The 22,653-nt window shown below is 36.8% G+C and overlaps 4 protein-coding genes across 7 annotated transcripts in view; 2 read left to right on the forward strand and 2 right to left on the reverse strand.

Moving 5' to 3' along the window:
- The window catches only part of otud7b (OTU deubiquitinase 7B), a 28,313-nt gene extending 21,757 nt beyond the window's left edge, over positions 1-6,556 (reverse strand). The window contains exon 1 of one of the 3 annotated variants that reach the window (XM_048152301.1): positions 6,271-6,556. The gene's annotated coding sequence lies outside the window, so the exon portion shown is untranslated. The remainder of the gene's footprint in view (positions 1-6,270) is intronic. The other 2 variants (XM_048152300.1, XM_048152302.1) reach the window with 2 other exon arrangements.
- Positions 6,557-7,399: 843 nt separating this feature from the next.
- Positions 7,400-13,875, reverse strand: rbm8a (RNA binding motif protein 8A). Its single transcript, XM_048153745.1, has 6 exons — positions 13,718-13,875; positions 13,176-13,235; positions 13,023-13,100; positions 12,584-12,720; positions 7,993-8,129; positions 7,400-7,831 (listed from the first exon to the last, which is right to left on the reverse strand). The coding sequence occupies exons 1-6, from the start codon at positions 13,821-13,823 to the stop codon at positions 7,786-7,788; spliced, it is 564 nt and encodes a 187-aa protein (XP_048009702.1). The 5' UTR covers positions 13,824-13,875; the 3' UTR covers positions 7,400-7,785.
- A 2,156-nt stretch (positions 13,876-16,031) lies between these two features.
- Positions 16,032-17,252, forward strand: LOC125244118 (type-4 ice-structuring protein LS-12-like). Its single transcript, XM_048154094.1, has 4 exons — positions 16,032-16,116; positions 16,238-16,307; positions 16,576-16,702; positions 16,804-17,252. The coding sequence occupies exons 2-4, from the start codon at positions 16,262-16,264 to the stop codon at positions 17,021-17,023; spliced, it is 393 nt and encodes a 130-aa protein (XP_048010051.1). The 5' UTR covers positions 16,032-16,116; positions 16,238-16,261; the 3' UTR covers positions 17,024-17,252.
- Positions 17,253-17,714: 462 nt separating this feature from the next.
- Positions 17,715-20,080, forward strand: LOC125244117 (type-4 ice-structuring protein LS-12-like). Of its 2 annotated transcripts, XM_048154091.1 has the most exons (5): positions 17,715-17,731; positions 19,010-19,117; positions 19,206-19,275; positions 19,544-19,670; positions 19,773-20,080. In XM_048154091.1, exons 3-5 carry the CDS (start codon positions 19,230-19,232, stop codon positions 19,990-19,992), a joined length of 393 nt encoding a protein of 130 aa, XP_048010048.1. In that variant the 5' UTR covers positions 17,715-17,731; positions 19,010-19,117; positions 19,206-19,229; the 3' UTR covers positions 19,993-20,080. The 2 variants fall into 2 exon arrangements, with proteins under 2 accessions (XP_048010048.1, XP_048010049.1); XM_048154092.1 differs by lacking the exon at positions 17,715-17,731 and having other exon boundaries at positions 18,992-19,117.
- Positions 20,081-22,653: the final 2,573 nt, after the last annotated feature.

Genomic DNA, 22,653 nt, shown 5'->3' on the forward strand with positions numbered 1-22,653 from the left:
TGTAACAATTATGTATTTGAATTTCACAAACACACCTTAGAAAACGAGCAGGTATAAAAGGTATAAAGTGCACGATCATGTCAGGCAGCTTCTGTCATTTGAAAAATGTGCAATGCTCACTGTGCCATGGGAATCTAGCTGCGGCTCCTACAAAGGATGCTATTGTTGCTTGAATGATGAATTCAAGTGACTCTGTTGTTGTATTTACACTGACATGGTTATGCAATCCACATTAAGGTTGCAGGGTGTGGTTTGTGTTTTGATTTACACATTATTCTTAAAAGGCATATGTATTTAATGAGATTTCATCCAGTGCTGCTGCTTCCTTTCATCAAGCAAAACAAGTCTACCATGACCACGAGTAAACTAAGAAACTTATCTGTACAAAACGTTTAAGCAAGTCAAGCTTAACTGCTTTGTTGTTCAAATAAAACCCTTCAAACAAACCAATTCACTAGGGTCAATAGCAAAAGTAATATTTCTTCTACAGCAAACAAATATATAATCAAGAAGGACATTTGGACCATACAACAAACTAAAGGCACCTAAAGTGTGTGCAACAGCAGCTCAACACGAATTATCCACAGCCTAAGGCAGCTATTGCTCATGTGAATATCCACGTGCTGCTAGCTCGACAGCCAGGCATCTTTACGTCAATCCCTGTGATGTCATCCCAGGCGAAAGACTCCTCTTCAGCTTCTCTGGGATAGGATTACAGCTGCTCTAGATCAAGACTGATGTTCAGAGCATGAGGAATGAGCCATGTGATCAACACACTTTCACACCAGACACTGGGCCCAGTGACAGTGCACTGACAGTAAACTGACGGTTACATTGTTTATTTGACTCTCTGGCCACTGTTTGGACTAGCGGTCCTGCTTTTGTTTCACAGTATAATCTGCGGCGCTCTGAAGAATTGTGGTTTCTTAAAGAATGCTGTGAAGTTGACACATAGGTCTGGGGCAGCGAGGTATGCTGCTAGCGGGACTCTCCAGAGTAATGAATCAAACCGTGGGCACTGGCTGTCGTCAGAAGGCCCTTTGGAGAAACCAAGAGAACAGCTAGTTCCTAGAAGCTGCGTGCTGTAGAAAAAAAAGGACCTGCATTTTAAAGCTACAGCTTAACATAGGGCTGGACGATATGACCTAAACTCAAAATCTCAATTAATTGAACATTTAACCTCGATTACGATTAATGAACGATTATTTTGTTTGTTTTTTTGCCCTCATAGTCCACTGACAAGGACTGTACTGTAAATATGCTTGACTATTAAAAGGAGGGATTTTTTTTCCTGATGAAAGAGTGATCTGACTGACATCATAGCTCACTTTCAGCAAATATTTTATCTTTGGTTTGTAACTTTTCTTACAGATTTCTGCTCGTTGAAAATCAGATACAGATAAATTAGTACAGTACCAGTACATTTATTTGAATGCATTAATCAGAGAGTGATTGCGTATGAATAAGTCATACCGTCTCACTTAATTGTGAAGCTGTGGGTTGTAAGTAGTTACTTCAAAAGCAGAAAAAAACACATGCTATAATTTGAGTTTCTAAGCTACTTCAGTGATAAATCACAGGACAGCGTTGAGAATGAGTTTCTGCGCTCCTCTCTGCGCGCAATCTTCACGTGATGTGCAGCTACTGTCTGTATGAGTGTTTGTGTGCCACAATGCATCAGCGCAGTAGCTCAATATAATGATACACATCCCAGGGTCTAAAATTGCTTGAATGTCCAAACTGGCAATCCTTAAAACATACAACTGACAAAGTTTAGTGAAGACGCAAGTGAAAGTGATCTCGCACCTTGTCAAAACACAACACGGATCGGATCGGCTCAGCCCTCTGTGTCACAGAAAACAGCTCGCGGGCACTGAAGTGAGGTGTTTTCCATATTGTTGTTCTTCAATAGTGTAAAATCACTTGAATGTTCAAACTGGCAAGCCTTTAAACTCATACAGCTGACAAACTTTTGTGAGGACGCAAGCGAAAGTGATCTTACTTCAGTGCTCGCGCTGCTTTCATGCCGCTGCATGGACGGGGCGTAGTCACATGATTACACACACGGTAGTATGTTTTTTAGGGGAAAGTATTAACAGGATTAAAAAAACTAAATAACCGGCATGGGAAAATTATGTCGGCTAGAGATTCTGAATTTCGTTTACTTTTCGATTAATCATCCACCCCTAGCTTAACATCAAGAAACACAAGTCAGAGACGATGCTCTCTGACTAGACATAATGTGAGCGGTCAGTCACTCAGCAAACACTTTCAATACCTCCGGATCAACCGGCTAGACCCAAGTGCTTTGCTCAAGGGCACATTGCTGATGGCTTCCGGCTCATGTTGACTCAACATAAAGCAAAAACAGTTTCTCTACATTTAAACGTCTAATAGGGTCTTGTATCAATTTAATATGATGTCTGTTTGTTGGGGCAGATGATTGTTGTGGGAGCCTTTTGGCTCATTGGATAAGACTGTAAGTGATATGGAGTCTCTGCCCCACCTGCCCTCATTCACCTGCTGTTCTCAAACCCACTGGTGAGGGGACACCACTTAAATTTTCATAATTAACAAGTAGTACCTGCAGGTTCTTACCTGACACCCAGCTCTCAATTAGCTCTGAAAAATGAATAAATGAAATAAGGAATTACACAAATACAGAGTGATGTGAAGCACAGAATATAAGCATCGGTTATCAGGTGTCTGAAGGAGCATACGTCAATAATCTTGGGCAGGTACCACTATCACTTTTAAAACAGTGACAGTAAAACATTCTTATAACAAACATGCACACTGCCGCAAACTGGCCCAACCCAAATAATGATTATTGAACAATTCCTGACTCTATTGATGAACTATGCTGACCACTTAAACATGAATAACAGCATGTTTTCATTATTAACACACTCTCTAAACTGTTAAAACAATTAAAAGTTCCCAAAACCAATAATAACGTCGCAGAGACACAACCATGTAGCAGACTAACAAATAATGGAGAACAGAACTCCAAAGCACAGTCCACTCTTGTTCTTCAGTTTCAGGTGTGCTGTAAATAGAGTATGACTCAGAGCAAAAAGCTCTAAGATCATGTAGCTAACTTTCAACCTGTTTACTGCAAACCATACATAAAACAACACACTTTTCCTAGTATTAAAGGAGGCCTTTGAGGTACTGTGTAAACTGTAAGCCTGGTAAAACAATGATAGAACAGTGTATGTAAACCTAAGAGCAACACACTATCATTATATTAGTATGAACATTCTGAATTAAAATAAGAGCCTAAAATCAAACAGACAACTATGGGTTAACAGGACAGCACAGTTAAAATGTTAAGACATAAAACAAAAATATTCACTTAGTTCAACCTGTCTTGGGGTGTGACATGCTAAACTCAATCTAAAATTACGCCAAAGAACATTTTTTAAGTTGTATTGTAATTATTGTGCATGCCGCTTTCATGACTTCACATTAATCTAGACACTGCATGAAATATTTCTACTTTTAAAGGGGTCCTTGATTATGATTTCACTTTTTTAACTTTAGTTAGCATGTAATGTTGCTGTTAGAGCATAAATAACATCTGCAAAGTTATGATGCTCAAAGTTCAATGCAAAGGGAGTTATTTTCTTTTACAGAAATCGCTTTTTAAGGACCACAACAAATGGCTGGTAGGGACTACAACAAGCTTCTTCCTGGGTTAGCGACATCACAAACCCCAAAATTTACATAAACCCCGCCCCCTGAGAACATGCAACAAAGGGGGTGAGGCCATGTTGGGCTGCTTTAGAGAAGAGGAAGAGTGTCGTTACCATACCGTCATTTTACGCCAGACTGCTTCACGAACGAGGGTCAATTCAACACTGGATTTGCACAAAAGATTAACATGACGGCACATGCTAGTTGATGAGTTTAATCACTATCCACTAACTGTTCATTCTAAAAGTTGTAACTTCTTTCTGAGTCTCTCCATAAGTGTCGACTCCGGTTTGAACAATGTAAGGCTGATCACCATTACTGACAATCGTTATTTTGGCTGCGTGAGATTCTCCAGCTTTGTCGTTTTTGAGCAACTGAAGTTAAAGCTCCGCCCTCTTTTGGAAAGGCGGCCGGGAGCAGCAGCTCATTTGCATTTAAAGGGACACACACAAAAACTGTGTGTTTTGGCTCACACCCAAATAGGGGCAAATCTGACAAGCTATAGTAAATGATCTGTGGGGTATTTTGAGCTGACTTCACAGACACATTCTGGGGACACCAGAGACTTATATTACATCTTGTAAAAGAGGCATTATAGGTTCCCTTTAAAACTTAATTTGTAACAGCTCATGAACTACTGAAATGTACTAGAGAAAAGAAAAAGTTGGTGGAAAAACAACATCTACAACATACTCTCCCTTACACAAATAAATGCTTTAAAATCATGTTGAAAAGAAAGTTAATGTCAATGTTCGTGTCAGCTGTGCAAGTACAAAAAGTCATAATGAGGCTGAAGAACGGGTCTGTTTAAACTACGGAGGCTTAGCTATGATTATTTTCAAGGTCCACACAAGAGAAAAACAAGCTCCAAACTGTCTAAAAACCCAAGACTTTGTTTTCATGTCCTACTTTCATGTTTAGGGGTGGCTGCCTTCACTAAACAACAAGCTGACAAAAGAGCTTGTAAATACAGAGCTGAATAATTCAGAGCCGAGTGTAACCGTACCCACACATTGTAGGGAATCAAACCATGGCAGCAAGTGCCCACAGCTTTCATTTTAAGCGGGGTTCGGTAATGACTGCGTCACACTCTGAAGTCTGTCAAATTCCACCAGAAGAAGAAAGACGCAATAAGTAGGACAGTTGTGGAAAAAGTAGATTATTAATTAAATTCTTTACAATTTCACATACACATTTGGGTCAGTGAAAAACATTGCACCCATCTTAGTGAAACTGCAATCACACAACAAAACAGTTCAGTTGAAGGTGCTGAAATGTTTGCATTTAGCCAACTCTTGTTTCTCAAAAGAGTACCAGAGGTTTTTCTACTTTTCATTAGTTATGTCTCCATTACCCTTCAAATTGCACAAATCTGTAATGGAAACCTGGCTACTGACATCTATCTGCCTGGATGTATGAAGTTTTTGATGTCATTTGGTGTCTAGGATTGACATCACTGTTGGTTTAAACACTCCAGCCAAGACTGCTTATATTTTTGAATATTTTATCAGTCAATTGCATGATGTAAAGTCAACATGGCAGTGCCCATGTGTGTGTCGAATAAACATGGCTGGAGTTAGATATTTCTCAAAAGTGTTGTTCAGTTCTAAAGGAGTTAAACTCATTTTCATATAAAAATATATTAATGCAGCTAAAATTGCACTTTTTTTTGGACAAAAATGATTAAATAAAATTATACACACAAACACACACCATAGTCTTCTTCTGATTAAATATAAATATTTGCAATTTTATGACCTTCAGCTTAATATAATCTTATGAAGATAACAAGTGAGGATGCAGATCAGGTCAGCATATAACACTCTGTATATAATATACACTATGAACCAGAATGGGACACACATTGTACACAATATAATAAGCTACAGTCTATAAAACAAATGCCAATCAAATGTGATACACAGGTCAGCAGATGCAGTACATAACACACATACATGACAAGCATGAAGGGTCACTGGGCTGAAAGGAGTGGCCACAGCCATAGGCTGCCAGATAATTGTTTCTTAAACAATCTTTAACACAGTTCTTACTAATATATAAACCTTTAAAACTACACAATTTGCCCTTCTTTCAGACTGTCATTGCTTGACCAGTTAGTTAGCTGCTCAGCTAGCGGACAGTGAGTGTATCTCAAAGTTGCTGAGGCACAAATACTGCGTTAGCCTAGAAGATGAGGATCAAGTCTTGTTATACACAATTAAAAGCGATTAGTAAGACTTGTAATTAACTTTTATAGTTTGTGGCTGTTAGTTAATCTAGTTTCAGCAGTTAAATGAGGGTCATCCATTCGTTCACCGTCCCCTCAGAGTGTCCAGCCTAAAACATGACCTAACGGCCAACTTTCCCTTATTAACTCTCTACTTTCATACAGTTTTTCCAAAAGAAAACATCTATTTTGATGTCAAACTGTGGATATGGCGGAAATAACGGACAGTTTACTTTCATCAACAGCACCCAGCCGCTAAGGAAAATCGACCCGGTTCCGTTACAAAACGCTCGTGAGGGTTTTTCGGGCTCGCGGAGCTAAAGCTAATGCAGTTGCGCGCTTACCTCGAGCGGCCTCGCGGAATTTCTCTCTCATTTCCTCCCACTCTGGACTTTTCTCTCGCAGAAAATCAGTTCCTCCGGAGGTAATGTTATTCAGCTTTGTGTAAATGTCAAAAATACGGCTTGCTTGTTGTCTTAAAAAGACTTGACGACTAAGTACATTCTTACTCCCACAACAACAACAATGTCAACCGAGGCGCTACAAATCCGCCCATCTATGGAAAGTCAACTGACCGTTTGGGCCAATCAGAGAGAGAGTTGAGTTTGACGGGCACAGGCGTGAGCCAATAGCGGTAGGAGTTCCCTATTAAGCCCCGCCTCTGGGCAGAAAAGGGCAAATGTGAAAAGAGAGTGGGAGCTCAGTATTCCACGCTGGTTGGTTAACCGCATAGTACATATGATGGGCATCGGTTCGAGGAGCCTATGAAAGTAAATCGGACCTGTGACAAAGCAATAAGCAACTATATTATTTAAGGGGGACCGGCTTAGTCATATTGTAACTTGCTGATACTGGAAAAATGTCATCAGCATGTTGTCTGGTCAATCCCACGTTCATGCAAGCATGACCTCAGAGGTCACAAGTTAACGCCTATCTTTTCTGTGGAAAACTGCAAGTGGTTTAAAACATTTCATAATAGAGATATGATATTGCTCTGCTGGGTAAATTCAAGTTCCGATGACATAAGTATCAATCATTTTGCCTTTAAAAAAAAAAAAAAAAATATATATATATATATATATATATAGTTAATTAAAACTAGGTAAAAGTATCAAATATTTGTAGAATTAATATGACTAACAATGTACACAAAAATCAAAGTCATATTATGGCCTATTTAATTAAAAAAAAAGTTGTCAAAGGACACTGAGAGGAAAACAGTAAATAAACATTTTTCATACATTTTAATTTGATTCACATTGAAGTCATTGCCAAAATTTGAACATAACAGTAGGGTAAAAAAAAATAATCTCAAATGCAAGTCAATGATAGATTTACACAGAATTTGGCATATCAGTGTAATTCTGGTTAGTTTTTTTGTATTTCTACCATTTTAGTACTGCATTTATTTGGGTAAAGTTGTAAATTCTTAGTAAAAACTGTAAAAACAAAATGCAAAGCAGGAAACAAAGATTTTAATCCAAATTAATTTATTGGAAATATACAAATCACTACTCATTACAGGTTTCAATGAGAGAATGACATGACAATCTACATAAATTTTAAAGTGTACAGTCACTTTTTACAAAAAAAAAAAAAAAAAAAAAAAGGAAAATACCAACAGCTTCAACATGTATTCTTCAGCAAAATCTGTCCTCTAATAAAACAAAGACTTACAGACAGTTGCTGAACAACTAACAATTAAGACAAAAAAAAAAAAAAAAAAAAAAAACCACCCCCCAAAACCACTAAAATCCTCATTTAAAGAAAAACACACTTCAATCTGACTCCAAACTGTCTTAAAAAGTATAATGCCAAACTGGCTGGGGAACAGACACTGGAGGCAAACAAGGGGAAAATCAGCGTCTCCGTCTGTCGGGGCTCCTGCTGCGCCTCCTTCCACCCCTAGAGGAAAGCACATTGGTCCATTAGTCATGTGGTATTACAACCTGTATCTTTAACAAATGCAATAGAAGACAAATCTCCACTACAAATTAAGTTTGTGTGAGAGAGTGAAACAGTCAGAGTATTTAAATTCAGTCTAACAGCATGAGAAACTAACTCACCTCCTCTTGCTCTTCGGCGGTCCCCTTACAAAGCACCAGTCAACGCTGATTGGTTGCCCCATAAGATCTTGTCCATTCAGCCCTTCCATCGCAGCCTGGGCTTCTTTGTAAGTCTCGTACTCCACCAGTGCATAGCCCTATAAAAAAAAACAAGTCTCATTATTTGCCAGATAATGTTTCAAACAACACATGAAGCCCCCAAAAGGACGTTTCTCCATTGGGTTGACTGGATCCACAACTGTCTTTCACATCCTTTGGCCAAACTAAACATTTTGTGCATTAACATGTGTCAGCTTGACCTGAGAAAACAAATCTTCTAGATAAAAAAAAAAGGCCCAAATGTGAGGATCCACCAATATGGGTTTCTCAATGGCTGATAGACATGCATAAAATAAAAATCAATGAAAACAAATAAAACGCAATAGCCAAAATGTTCAAAATCACACTGCATATAGAGCATCTTGTGATCAACTAGATGGAGCACAACCAAATGGACCAGGACACCACAGTTGAAATTTGTAATTATTTTATAAATATATATAAATTATTTTGTAAAATAATACACTATTTTGGATGACTTATGTGATGCATTGACCAAAGAACTCCATGTCACATGTGCACATTAAAGTAAAAAAAAAAAAAAAATGCTAATGGAATTCACTTTTGTTTATCAGACGTCCCTGAGCAGACAAACAACTGAAGATGCACATCACTAGTCACATGAAAAGTAGTCTCGAGTAGCCAGAACTTCAGACTGATGGCAGAATGTCTGGACTCCGCCGCAGCTTTCATTGACCAAGGAACACCCAAGAGGATGTCTGAACGACATGTAAGGCAACCAATCACAGTTTGTTTTGTTCCACATCATGTTTAGAGAAGTGGAAATGTAAAATCAATGGAAATGTAAAATCAATAACACATCTCCTGGAAATCAGATGACGACTTTGAAACTTCTGTGGGCGTTACATCTGAGACTACATGTAAAGCTGCTGCAACCTTACCATACACTAACTAACCTAAAAGAAATCTCCCTTATGGAAAATAATGTTCTGAACATTGTCCACAACATCTATTGGAATACTTAAGCACAAGAAAGCTGTCAAAAGATGGTCAAGATGAGAAAAAAAATCTGATTGTGTTCTGTTTAAAACACTGCCATCTGGTGGACAAAAGCCTGCACCCCTCATTTATATGAAAAAAAAAAAAAAAATAGAAATTTTGTATATATCCATTTATATATCCAATCTCTCTCAGTCTCATTCATATATTATATATTAATATTATATATTAATATTATATATTAATATTAATATTAATATTAATTATATATATATATATATATATATATATATATATATATATATATATATATATATATATATATACAGGGAGTGCAGAATTATTAGGCAAGTTGATTTTCTGATCATATTTTTTTCCCAAGCACATTTTACCAATTTCAATCCACATCAATCTTAATAACTACTATTAATATTGTTTTTAATCATTTATAAGTGATATATAATTGTTCATGAAGGCTGGAAATGAAAAATGCCTTATATTCAGGTGTGCAGAATTATTAGGCAAGTTTTCTTTTACAGGCAAAATGAGCCAAAAAAGAGATTTAACTCAGACTGAAAAGTCAAAATACTCATGAGAAGGACGCAACACTAATGCAATACTAGAAATTGCAAAGTTAAAGCATGACCAAGGGACAGCAAAATGCTCATTGGGTCAGCGGGGTCAGACAAAAACAGGTGGAAAAGAAAAGACACGTTAACTGCAAAATAATTAAGAATTATGTGTGAAACCATCAGGAACCCTTTAGTCTCCAGCGCCACCATTTTCCAGAACTGCAACCTACCTGGAGTCTCCAGAAGTGCAAGGTCTCAGGATCTCAGAGACTTAGGTTAGCTAAAGAATCCTAAAAAATGACCTGCACTTGATAAGAATCACAAGCTGAAGTGTTATAAAATACATGAAGACTGGGTTTTTATAGGCCTTATAAACAGACAGCTTGAGAGTGACTCCTGAAGGACCAGCACCACATCCTCTTGTACCACTGTTTGAAGAATTTATCTTCCAGAATCTGGCAGTAAGTTTTGGAAGATCATTTTTAGTCCATCTCTGCAAGACAGACATTTCAGGATAAGAGATGGACTAAAAGTGAACTCAAACACCTTACTGCCAGATTCTGGATAAATTCTTCAAACAGTGGTACAAGAGGATGTGGTGCTGGTCCATCAGGAGTCACTCTCAAGCGGTCTGTCTATAAGCCCTATTAAAACCCAGTCTTCATGTATTTTATAACACTTCAGCTTGTGATTCTTATCAAGTGCAGGTCATTTTTTAGGATTCTTTAGCTAACCTAAGTCTCTGAGATCCTAACACCTTGCACTTCTGGAGACTCCAGGTAGGTTGCAGCTCTGGAAAATGGTGGCGCTGGAGACTAAAGGGTTCCTGATGGTTTCACACTTAATTCTTCATTATTTTGCAGTTAACATGTGTCTTTTCTTTTCCACCTGTTTTTGTCTGACCCCGCTGACCCAATGAGCATTTTGCTGTCCCTTGGTCATGCTTTAACTTTGCAATTTCTAGTATTGCATTAGTATTGCGTCCTTCTCATGAGTATTTAATAATTTTTGACTTTTCAGTCTGAGTTAAATCTCTTTTTTGGCTCATTTTGCCTGTAAAAGAAAACTTGCCTAATAATTCTGCACACCTGAATATAAGGCATTTTTCATTTCCAGCCTTCATGAACAATTATATATCACTTATAAATGATTAAAAACAATATTAATAGTAGTTATTAAGATTGATGTGGATTGGAATTGGTAAAATGTGCTTGGGAAAAAAATATGATCAGAAAATCAACTTGCCTAATAATTCTGCACTCCCTGTATATATATATATATATATATATATATATATATATATATATATATATATATATATATATATATATATATATATATATATAAACTGCTTCAACTCTTCTGGGAAGGCTTTCCACAAGGTTTAGGAGTGTGTTTATGGGAATTTTTGACCATTCTTATAGAATCGCATTTGTGAGGTCAGGCAGTGATGTTGGCGAGAAGGCCTGGCTCACAGTCTGCACTCTAATTCATCCCAAAGGTGTTCTATTGGGTTGAGGTCAGGACTCTGTGCAGGCCAGTCAAGTTCCTCCACACCAAATTCTCTCATCTATGTCTTTATGGAGCTTGCTTTGTGCACTGGTGCGCAGTCATGTTGGAACAGGAAGGGGGCCATCCCCAAACTGTTCCCAAAAAGTTGGGAGCATGAAATTGTCCAAAATGTCTTGGTATGCTGAAGCATTAAGAATTCCTTTCACTGGAATTAAGGGGTCAAGCCCAACCCCTGAAAAACAACCCCACACCATAATCCCCCTCCACCAAATCTACACTTGGCACAATACAGTCAGGCAAGTACCGTTCTCCTGGCAACCGCCAAACCCAGACTCATCCATCAGATTGCCAGACAGAGAAGCGTGATTCGTCACTCTAGAGCAGAGGAGACGTGTTCTCTGGAGTCCAGTGAGGATATTTCACGAATGGACTTATTGCACAGGTGGCAATCTATCAATTGATACAATTGAATCATCCAACAACAAAGGCAAACGTTAGTGAGACGCACACCCCCAAGCAAACGAGCATTGGTGAATTCTCTACGACTCTCTAAAAGCGGACATTGCGTCAAATGAAAGGCATGAACTTCTCCCTCACTACTGATCTCTCGATGCGCTTGTATTTCTAAATGCAAACTAGTGATCCATGAGCTCGACCAAAGCCCGCGTGTGGCGAGAGGACGATAGCGGTGATGACTTGTGTTAGTCTATAAACCATCAAGTCGGTTGAAGTGAGATTCTATTCGTACTGCTGAAAACTTGGTAAATATTAAAGTTATCATTATAAGTTATTATTAAATTACTGTTTGCATGCAGCCATGTACATATAATTTGCATATACGATGCGAATGTTAGGATTAAAATGTGCAGCTATTTATTTGGCTTTACTCTGTTACATGAAAATTAAAATTGTAATGTCATAATGTTTTGAGAGTTTACTTATGTTGCATTGGGCTATGAATTAATAAACATGTATTGATAAGAACTATTTCATGTCTTTTCATTTACAGTAGCATGAACCACGAGTAGTCAAGTAACTCGAGTATTGTTTTGATAAGAAATCGACCGACTAACAGAAATCAGTAGTCGTGCAAACCCTAATAAAAATAGATTTATATATATATATATATATATATATATATATATATATATATATATATAAATCTATTTTTATTTATTAATCTATTTTATTATATATATATATATATATATATATATATATATATATATATATATATATATATATATATATATATATATACATATACACACACACACATATACATATATACACACATATACATATATATATATATATATATATATATATATATATATATATATATATATATATATATATATATATATACACACACACACACACAGTCATAAAAAAAAGTTACAAATAAATAGTGCAAAACAAAAAAGCACAGTAAAAAAAAAACTGACCTTAAGGTAACCAGTTCTTCTGTCCAAATTTAAATGCAAGTTCTTGATTTCTCCAAACTCTGCAAACTTGTCATGGACATCCTCTTCTGTCGCCTCCTCATGTACACCAGTCACAAACAGAATCCATCCTTCAACAGCTGAAACGACACCAAAACACACATCAAAAGCGGTTCAAAAACTACAAGACATAAAAGTTCTCTCTTCCAGCTGCAACCATAAGTGACCAAACATCGTCAGTTGTGGTTAAACCAGCTACTATCCATGCCTATAAATTCTTCTCTTTTAACATATTGGACTGTATAATTTTTATCATGAGGTCACAAAAGTCAAGGAAGAGATGTCAGATGCTGATATGCCACATTACCATAAAATATATTGATATTCTGTGATTTGCATAATCCACTTGCATGTGATTTATAGTTCTGCGAGTTACACTTACATCTCTGAGGGCCAGGCTCATCTCCATCCTGTTCTACTGTGTCATAGTCCTCTCTGACTCTGGATCTCGCTCCTTCCTCTGTGAAATAAAGCAGCAAACATCATTAGCACTATTAATTAAAATGCATAACACACAAGATTAGAGATGACTTACCTGATCCAAACCCACGACCCTTCCTCTTCTTGGCTTTCTCTTTTAACTTGTGAATGCTCTCTGTAAGGTGAACAAAAGAAAAATGATCACTCTTACAATGTTTTCAAAAGTATTAACAACATCGGCGTGAACCTTTTTTGAAGATAACTATATAAATATAAACGAAATAATATAAACTAATAGAAGATTCCCACGAATAATACTAATGAATGAATACAAACGCTGATGTTGAACTTGTACATCAGAGCCTGTATCCTTAATGACCAAACAATGTTTTTTTTTTTTTTTTGGCTACGATAAACACGAAAACATGTAAAACGTATAAAAACTAAATCCTAAGCAAGGCAACAAAATTAAGCAGTATCACTACAGCGCGCGATTCGTTTGAATTAGCTAACTATTAGCACGCGTGCTAATATGACTAGGCCCGCCGGGCATAAACACGAGTATTACACACATTCAACACAAATAAACAGGTGGTTTTAGATCATTTTAAAAATAATACTGCGTATGGACTGTTTGAATATAAATAACCACTGTACCGTCGCCATCCTCGTCCATAGGAAAGTCTTCACCCCCCGCTTCATGAAGATCCAGTACGTCCGCCATGATGCTGCTTGTGAGTGAACGAGAGTGCGTCGCGAGCATGCGCAGAACACTCACTGCGACACGCGTCTTGTTCGTCTTCTTTGCGTCACATGCTGTTCGAGTACTTCGCCATCTATTGTTTCGGAGAAGGTCGTAGCATATTGGAGGACACTCTGTCTCTGAATTTTATAATAAAAACCCAATATAAATAACAAACAACAGGTCAGGAATTAAACATTTTATCAAAAAAACAAAACAAACAACAACAACAACAAAAAAACAGTCATGATATTATTCTATAAATCTACCTTAACCCTCTACTGCACACATGTTGATGGCACATGAAAAAAAAAAAATATTCCACATAAATTTTTGGTTCATTTGGGAACATTTTATTTATATAAAAAAAAAATAAAAAAATTAAGAAATCATTAGGTAAAAAGGGAAAAACACTTGAAAGACATTGATATATTGAATTTGATACATGCATAGGTCTGCATCATGTAGTGTGCTATGCCATATAATGTACTTCATGTAATAAGATTTCACTCTGTACGAAACTTCAAAAAGCAGTTCTTCTCTGCTGTGACATAGTGGTGTATGTTACAATTTTTGCACATCACTTTGGGTGTTCCTGCACACCCAGGAATCTTGCATCTTCCCTTCTTATAATACATTGTTGCCAATGTGAGGTATTGCCCAAAACATCCTTGAAAATTACCCCTTATTGCACAACGTTGCCCTGAGGCAACAAAAAGAGAAACTGAATTACTTAACATGCAAAATAAAAAAAAGGCTTCTCTACACCTTCATACACGCACACATATTTTTTATGTACAGTTCATGTCTTTTTATATATGATTACTAAAGGAAATAATATTGCCTTCTTCTCACACCATGTGCTCCTGTGACCATGTGTCAGAACAGGACGTCCCACCTTTAAATCTCAACCTTTCTAATTAGTTGTAATCATTTAAAGAAAAATTTACTAAACATAGGGCTTAAGAAAACTTTCCGTTGCCTGAGGGCAACGCTGTGCTGTAGAGGGTTAAACAAGGCCCACTTCAAAACGATCTGTTCCTTGAGTGTAAAGTTCAGCGCTCGTTTCTAACGTTGGACTCCAATAGTTGCATTATATGACAAAGGGGGACAAGATAACCAAGAATACCTGACTGTATATTTTCCCCACTCTACACTCTTAGATAATCCCAATCAGTTTGTGATAAAATAACGGCTGAGCTGGTCTGTGTTGACGTGTAAGTCAAAGCATAAGGGGGAAATACCAGCTCAGAATGTTTTAGGATGAAACCTCAAGACACCAGGTAAAATAATCATGTGGGTTTTGAACTGAAAAAGAAAGACAATCCATACGGACAGTGAACAAAATGATTAAAAACAAATGATGGTGTCTGCTGATTGTTTGTCATTACATGTCTTCTTTCAAAGTAGGCTTATGTCAGACTGCGGTTTTCATCTTTTAGATGCCACAAACCCCCAAATATGATCATCCTTGTGCCAGGGACCCCAATGTAAAATTTAAAAGGCAGCTATATCTTTTCATGTATGAACACACAATTTTTACAATTAAAAATTAATATTATAAATATGTGTAAAATATATTCAAAAAATTATTTCGTTTTTAATTTAATTTTTATTATTATTTTCATTTTTACATTGTTTTCTCAAACAGACCTTTTTCCACAGACCCCAGTTTACTCTGCATCATAGATTTATTAGGATTAGCTCACCTTTTAAACTGTTTCCATATAATACAATGAAAACGTCTAGTAAAATCAAATCAATAATATTGGTAACACTTTAGTGTGGGGAACACATATTCACTATTAACTATGACCTTTTCCTCAATAAACTCCTAATTGCTGCTTATTAATAGTTAGTAAGGTAGTTGTTAAGTTCAGGTATTGGGTAGGATTAAGAATGTAGAATATGGTGCTTTATAAGTACTAATAAACAGCCAATATATAGTAATATGTAGGATAATAAGCAACTAGTTAAAAGACCCTAAAATAAAGTTACCGAAATATTTACTAAAAATGAGCTATACCCACTAAAACTATTAACTAATGTATATATATATATATATACACACACACTCGCACGTAAAAGTAATAATGTGATCTGAAACACAAAATGCATCATTTGAGCACAAAGAGTAAAAGAGATTACTGTTGAACTTTGATTGAATCACTTCAGTGTCAGTTAAAGCCTAAAGGTTCAGTGAGTATGGATGATTTCATCAGCACAGATCACCCTTTGAACTTGTCCTGGGACTATAAAAACCCACGGCTCATTGGAGAACACACCATCAGGTCTAAGAACCCCTGGACGTAAGGTAAGATTACATCTACATTACATCTATGGTCATGTCGAGCTCTGTTGTTGATTCTTACTAGAAATTTAAGAGGAGAAATCTGACCAGAAACTGAAATTAATTATTGTCTCTGTCTGTCCAGGCAACTCTCGGCCAAACTGCAACCATGAAATTCTCCCTCATCGCCGTCCTCGTTGTTGCTCTGGCCATTGGTGAGACTTTAAATCTTGTGATGCTCTCAATATGTTGTATTTTGTGTATGTAATATGGCAACTCAGTTGGTCTAGGGGTTAAAGAGACACAGTATGTGTGGTGGATATTTTATCTTTACTCTGTAAAGTACTTAACATAACAAAGTGTCCTGTAGAAACGTACAGTAAAAGCCATAGAGTCTTTCACCTGATTTAGCTTGTGCAGCTGAGAGCAATGCCATTGAAGATGTAAGACTGTATTGATCAAACATCTCTGTTAATGCTCCAGGCTCTGAGTCAGTATCTCTGGTCAAGAGAGACGCTCCTGCTGAGCTGGACAAGATCGCCAAGTACTTCCAGGACCTCGTGGACAATCTGAAGAACGTCGAGGGCCCTGAGCTGGCCAACAAGGCAAAGTACGTCCATCATCATCTTAACTGTGAACTTAAATGATCAACACAATTATGATCCAATTTAATTTATGTTATTAATGAATTCTCTTTGGTTTGTGTTGCAGCGCTTACCTCGAGCAGAGCAGAGCCCAGCTCCAGCCCATGGTTGAGAAGCTCCAGGAGCAGCTGAAGCCCCTCTCCAGCAACATTGAAGAGCACATCAAGCCTCTGGCCGCCTCCGTCCAGGCTCAGGTCGCCCCCCTGGCCGGCATGGTCCAGACCCACGTTGAAGACGTCCTCAAGTTTGTGGCTGACAAGACCAAAGCCATCCTGCCACCTCAGTAAACCCAGAGAAATCACCGTTGCTTATAGTTTTCTTTCATATTGGTCTCTTTATGTATATTTAAAATAATAAAAAGGATTTAAAGGTCACTGTACTATCTCCACCTTCCATTTTCTCTCACATGTATTAAATGAAGTAGCCATTTTGTTTTTAGGGCTTCCCTAAAACGCAGGGAATGCTCTCTTCATGTAAGCTGGTATGTTTGAAATAATAAAAAGGATTAAAAAGTGATCACTCTGTGCTGGCTGGTCATTCATGTGTCTGACATGAAATTTAACACTTTTTTAAAACTTATTTTTACACAACCACCTCATTAACTTTTATCTTAGAAATAAGACAATCGATCATAAAATTACAATACGTGGTGGTCACAGCTGATTTGACTAGGATCAACTGGCTTTAACACAGATAATTGTTTTATTAAGCCCAAAGTGTACTTCACTTTTTACACGTACGCGAGGGTCAGCGCACTGTGCGCGTGACTCGAATTTCTTCATCAGAAGTTGTACATGCATACTGTACGCGCACCGCAGGATCACACATGCGCATTTAATTTTTTTTGCAGAAATTAGTTTATCCACAAGGTGGCACCCATGGCCCTGGAGGCGTCGATTCACAAGGTCAAAGAAAAACTGCTTAAACAGAGTAAACCAGAACGCATGCAAGCTACAGCAATGGAGGCATACAAAGACGAGAGATTGTGCGAAGAGGTTAGAAAGTACCCTCATTTGAACAACTCTAGCATGAAAGAATACAAAGTTGTTTACATGGGTTGTGAAAGATTGTTCAAAACTGCGCATGCGTCGAACGCCTGTGTATGCGTACGAGTCAAATGAAGAATACTTGCAAGGCTGTGCGCCTACTAGCGTATGCGTAAAAAAAGTATACCCAGGGCTTTAGTCGTATTAACCATGTATTGGACATTTTCTGCATTACATACGTTAGTAAAGAGGCAGTCAGTCTTACTTTTTGGTATCAAATTAGGCCAATCTGTGTTTTTATGTAACTAACTCTAAAAACGTATGAACTGTCTTGAAGAAAAATTTGATGACTAACTTGTAAGACTAGTCTTAGCAGTTTATGCAACCGTCCCCAGAACACCATAGCAACCTCATAGCAACACACTAAAACCCCTCAGAACACCATTGCAACAACGAGTGTGTTCCTGACTCGTGCTTAAGAACAGGTTTTTGCCGTTCATATAGTCAGATAATTTTGTAAAATGAAATTCCATTTTAAACGCATGTTAAAATGCATTTATTTTTAGCTTCAATATTAAAACAGAAAAGGCAATTATCACTTTCCAATTCTAATACTGTAATCCTAATACAATTGTAATTTCATAGAAAACAAATATAATTTAGATTTTTGTCATTTTAAGTTAGCTTCTCTAAGCTTTTTTGTTGTTGTATTCCAATGTCAAATGACAAAGAATAAAAGCAATGGAATGAAGTTATTAAAACAAAACAGCATTTCATGGAAACAAAGGTTTGCCATGCGTCACTTAGTCTGCTTTCATTCTAATTTTACTGCATTAAAATATTTTATACATGCTAGATCAGACTCAAAAACATTAACATGACAGTTTCATACAATAAAAGACATTAAAGTAACATTTAAGTAAAAGCTGATATATTTGGACATAGTTCAGACATTAAAACTAAATATAACACATCATCTCACAGTCAAAGAAATGACTACACAAGCAAGTTGGGGTATACATTTATTTAAATCAAATTCTAAAACAGTATTTTCAGTGCTTAGACAGAAACACATTCATTTCAGTCTACATACGGACTGTAAATAAGCCCTGCGTTATTTCTGTACTCACAAAAGCACTGCACTGATTACATCATCATGTGACTGAAACGCCACAAAAATGCACTAATTAAGCACAAACACAGATTACTGTTGAACTTTGATTGAATCACTTCAGTGTCAGGTAAAGCCTAAAGGTTCAGTGAGTATGGATGATTTCATCAGCACAGATCACCCTTTGTACGGGTGGAATCCCAGTGTCCTGGGACTATAAAAACCCACGGCTCATTGGAGAACACACCATCACACCATCAGGTCTAAGAACCCCTGGACATAAGGTAAGATTACATCTACATTACATCTATGGTCATGTCGAGGAGAAATCTGACCAGAAACTGAAATGAATTACTGTCTGTTTCTATTCAGGCAACTCTCGGCCAAACTGCAACCATGAAATTCTCCCTCATCACCGTCCTTGTTGTTGCTCTGGCCATTGGTGAGACTTTAAATCTTGTGATGCTCTCAATATATTGTATTTTGTGTATGTAATATGGCAACTCAGTTGGTCTAGGGGTTAAAGAGACACAGTATGTGTGGTGGATATTTTATCTTTACTCTGTAAAGTACTTAACATAACAAAGTGTCCTGTAGAAACGTACAGTAAAAGCCATAGAGTCTTTCACCTGATTTAGCTTGAGCAGCTGAGAGCAATGCCATTGAAGATGTAAGACTGTATTGATCAAACATCTCTGTTAATGCTCCAGGCTCTGAGTCAGTATCTCTGGTCAAGAGAGACGCTCCTGCTGAGCTGGACAAGATCGCCAAGTACTTCCAGGACCTCGTGGACAATCTGAAGAACGTCGAGGGCCCTGAGCTGGCCAACAAGGCAAAGTACGTCCATCGTCATCTTAACTGTGAACTTAAATGATCAACACAATTATGATCCAATTTAATTTATGTTATTAATGAATTTTCTTTTGGTTTGTGTTGCAGCGCTTACCTCGAGCAGAGCAGAGCCCAGCTCCAGCCCATGGTTGAGAAGCTCCAGGAGCAGCTGAAGCCCCTCTCCAGCAACATTGAAGAGCACATCAAGCCTCTGGCTGCCTCCGTCCAGGCTCAGGTCGCCCCCCTGGCCGGCATGGTCCAGACCCACGTTGAAGACGTCCTCAAGTTTGTGGCTGACAAGACCAAAGCCATCCTGCCGCCTCAGTAAACCCATAGAATCACCAACCATTGCTCATTTTTCTTTCATTTTGGTCTCTTTATGTATATTTTAAATAATAAAAGGGATTCAAAGGTCACTGCTATCTCCTCCTTCCATTTTCTCAAAAAGTGTTTTTCCGTGCACATCTCGCATGTAATAAATGAAGTTGCCATTTTGTTTTAGGGCTTCTCTAAAATGAGGAAAATCATGTAAAAATCCAAACATTTTCAAGTTGACAAATTATAGTTGTAATATTTGAAATTATTTTAAATAATTACTTTTACAAAATGTGATGAAAGATAAAAACAATAAGGATGAAGATTGTGTTTAATTTACCTGATATTTTAAATGTGTTCTTAAAAAGTAAGAACACAGACTCATATAATTAGGCATATTTATCCTTTCTTATAGCAATGTTTATAATTCTTTTTCATAATTTTATGTATTTGCATCTATATTTAATATTGGAGAGGTGGTTCTGAATGAGTGACAATGTCATACATTTTATTAAATAAATAAAAAAATAAATGAAACGGTGTTATTACGATTCATTTTAAAGTAGAAATGTTGCTATTTTAGCCTAATAGCAAATAAAATTGTGCCACGTCTCAAGAATCAGTGATGCATCAATATGAACAGATGTTTTTTTTTACACAAAAGTAGAAAGAAATTCCTAAATTATATATTTTAATGGTGCAAAAATCACTTAAATTTGCCATTTTGTGTCTGAAATATCTGAACTTATTTATTTATTTATTTATTTTTAAAATAGAACATTGAAAAAAAAAAAAAAAATCACAAAATATCAGAATTCTTGAAGACATGACAAAAAAAATGAGAAAAATAAAATAATGTTATAAAAACATTTCAGAGAAGAGCTCAGGTTTGCCATTTTCTCTAACCAGCTCTTTTCTTGATTTTCCCACAGAACAATATTTGATGTCAGGAAACAGTTAAAACTGAGATATAAAATATAAAATGAGAATAAATAAAATATAAAATATAATATGAGAATATAAAATGACAGAAACACTGTTATAGTTCAGCTACCCTGAATAAAACATACAACGCACATTCACAGACATCTAAAATACCCACACAGTGAAATTTGTGCAAATTTATTTCCAAATGAATATTCTCAGTCCATGTCAGTCATATGGTTTGGCAGCAGAGGGCAGTGTAAATAAATAAACTCGGTTTATTTTCTGTGTGCACCGCAGACATTCATCTCAGAGCCGTGAGGTAGACTATGACTTGTTGTCTTCTTAGATAATAAAAACAACAAAATCACTAGTCTTCCACACTGCAATAGACTTCATCAAAACATCTCAGACGACAAACCACAGAAGAAGCTGGTATTATCACCAAAAATGGTCAAAAACGCATCAACTAAAAGAGGCATGCATTAGAGATATCAGAGCTTACAAAAACATTCATGTTCAAACTCTCCAGTCGTGATTTTATTTGCATCTTCTTTCTGTCAATGGCCTGCAGACTGCAGTCACTATCTCATCTGAGCACAAATGTTTTTTTTTTATACATCTGTCTGGGTTTTAACTCATTATGAAGCAATCATTTGTCCGCCGTCACCTCACATCACCAGTACCATGTAATATTTCATCTGAAGGTCACACGGGCTTGAGGGACACGCCGTTAGTCCGCACTGACCTTCTCCTTGTACAGCGAGATAAATAAACTACAGCGAGCTTTTCATATCAGCCTTCGTAAAGCACATTTTTGTATCAGCATCTCTTTGAAATTCAATGCCAAATGCCAATAATCAGAGCCATTTGACAATGCTGAATAAAGCAAAGGACTTTTATATACATATAAAACATTACCATTAAAATGTAACGTTCAGCATCTCAAAAAGTAGTTCCACTCTTAGAAAAAAAGGTTCAGTGGGTTCTATACGGAACCCTAAGGTTCTTGACTCTTTTTTTAAAGAACACTTTATGCCGAATTATTTCATTTTTTATAGTGATAAAGTATGTTTACGAGGTGCTTAATTCATTAAAATTAAATCCATTAAAACTTAATCCATAAAATGATCCAATGATGGGAACCCAAAAAATGTTCTATATATATATATATATATATGAAGCACCTGACAGAAGCCTTTAAAGTCCTTTTCTTCTAAGAGTGCAGTACAAAAATTGCATTTTTCTACCTCCAAATTGATAAAAACTTACCAGAATGATGTATAGGGACATTCGTGTCAATTCCTGACGCAGGATATTAGCTCGATATTACAATAAGTGAGAGATTGTAGAAAACTCCTTTTCTGTCTCTACCTTAACTTGGTCCATATGTTCTGAAATACACATTTAAAGTCCTTAAGAGCCGGGTACCTAAAAGAGTGGATCAAAAACGGATGAATTCAAATTAAGAATTGATCTCAAACAAAGCGTATATCCAGGTGTGTTCGTGCACATCACCATTCTCACATCACAACAACATGAAATGACATAAAACTCTTGGTACTCACCACGAACAGCCATTGTGTGTCTCTCAAAGGAATCAGTTTATAGTCAAAAGGGCTTGCCTTTGACGAAAAAGAAAGAAAAATAGGAAAAGAAAAAAGAAGAAGAGGAAAAATAAGCCTCCCGCTGATAATTGGAGTCTCGGCGGCACTTGAAAATAAAACAGAGGCCAGATGAATGGAGTACT

This window comes from Megalobrama amblycephala, linkage group LG13 (assembly GCF_018812025.1).
Source record: "Megalobrama amblycephala isolate DHTTF-2021 linkage group LG13, ASM1881202v1, whole genome shotgun sequence".
Classification (NCBI taxonomy): domain Eukaryota; kingdom Metazoa; phylum Chordata; class Actinopteri; order Cypriniformes; family Xenocyprididae; genus Megalobrama; species Megalobrama amblycephala.

Bases quoted from the DNA above. Each gene is read 5' to 3' on its own strand.
- rbm8a (XM_048153745.1), bottom strand. From the start codon at position 13,823: ATGCTCGCGACGCACTCTCGTTCACTCACAAGCAGCATCATGGCGGAC. The intron at 12,721-13,022 runs GTAAGTGTAACT...GTGTCGTTTCAG, and splicing joins TGAGCCTGGCCCTCAGAGAT to CTGTTGAAGGATGGATTCTG. The intron at 7,832-7,992 runs GTGAGTTAGTTT...GCTTTCCTCTAG, and splicing joins CCGCCGAAGAGCAAGAGGAG to GGGTGGAAGGAGGCGCAGCA.
- LOC125244117 (XM_048154092.1), top strand. From the start codon at position 18,992: ATGATTTCATCAGCACAGATCACCCTTTGTACGGGTGGAATCCCAGTG. The intron at 19,118-19,205 runs GTAAGATTACAT...GTTTCTATTCAG, and splicing joins TAAGAACCCCTGGACATAAG to GCAACTCTCGGCCAAACTGC. The intron at 19,671-19,772 runs GTACGTCCATCG...TTTGTGTTGCAG, and splicing joins GAGCTGGCCAACAAGGCAAA to CGCTTACCTCGAGCAGAGCA.
- LOC125244118 (XM_048154094.1), top strand. From the start codon at position 16,262: ATGAAATTCTCCCTCATCGCCGTCCTCGTTGTTGCTCTGGCCATTG. The intron at 16,308-16,575 runs GTGAGACTTTAA...TTAATGCTCCAG, and splicing joins CGTTGTTGCTCTGGCCATTG to GCTCTGAGTCAGTATCTCTG. The intron at 16,703-16,803 runs GTACGTCCATCA...TTTGTGTTGCAG, and splicing joins GAGCTGGCCAACAAGGCAAA to CGCTTACCTCGAGCAGAGCA.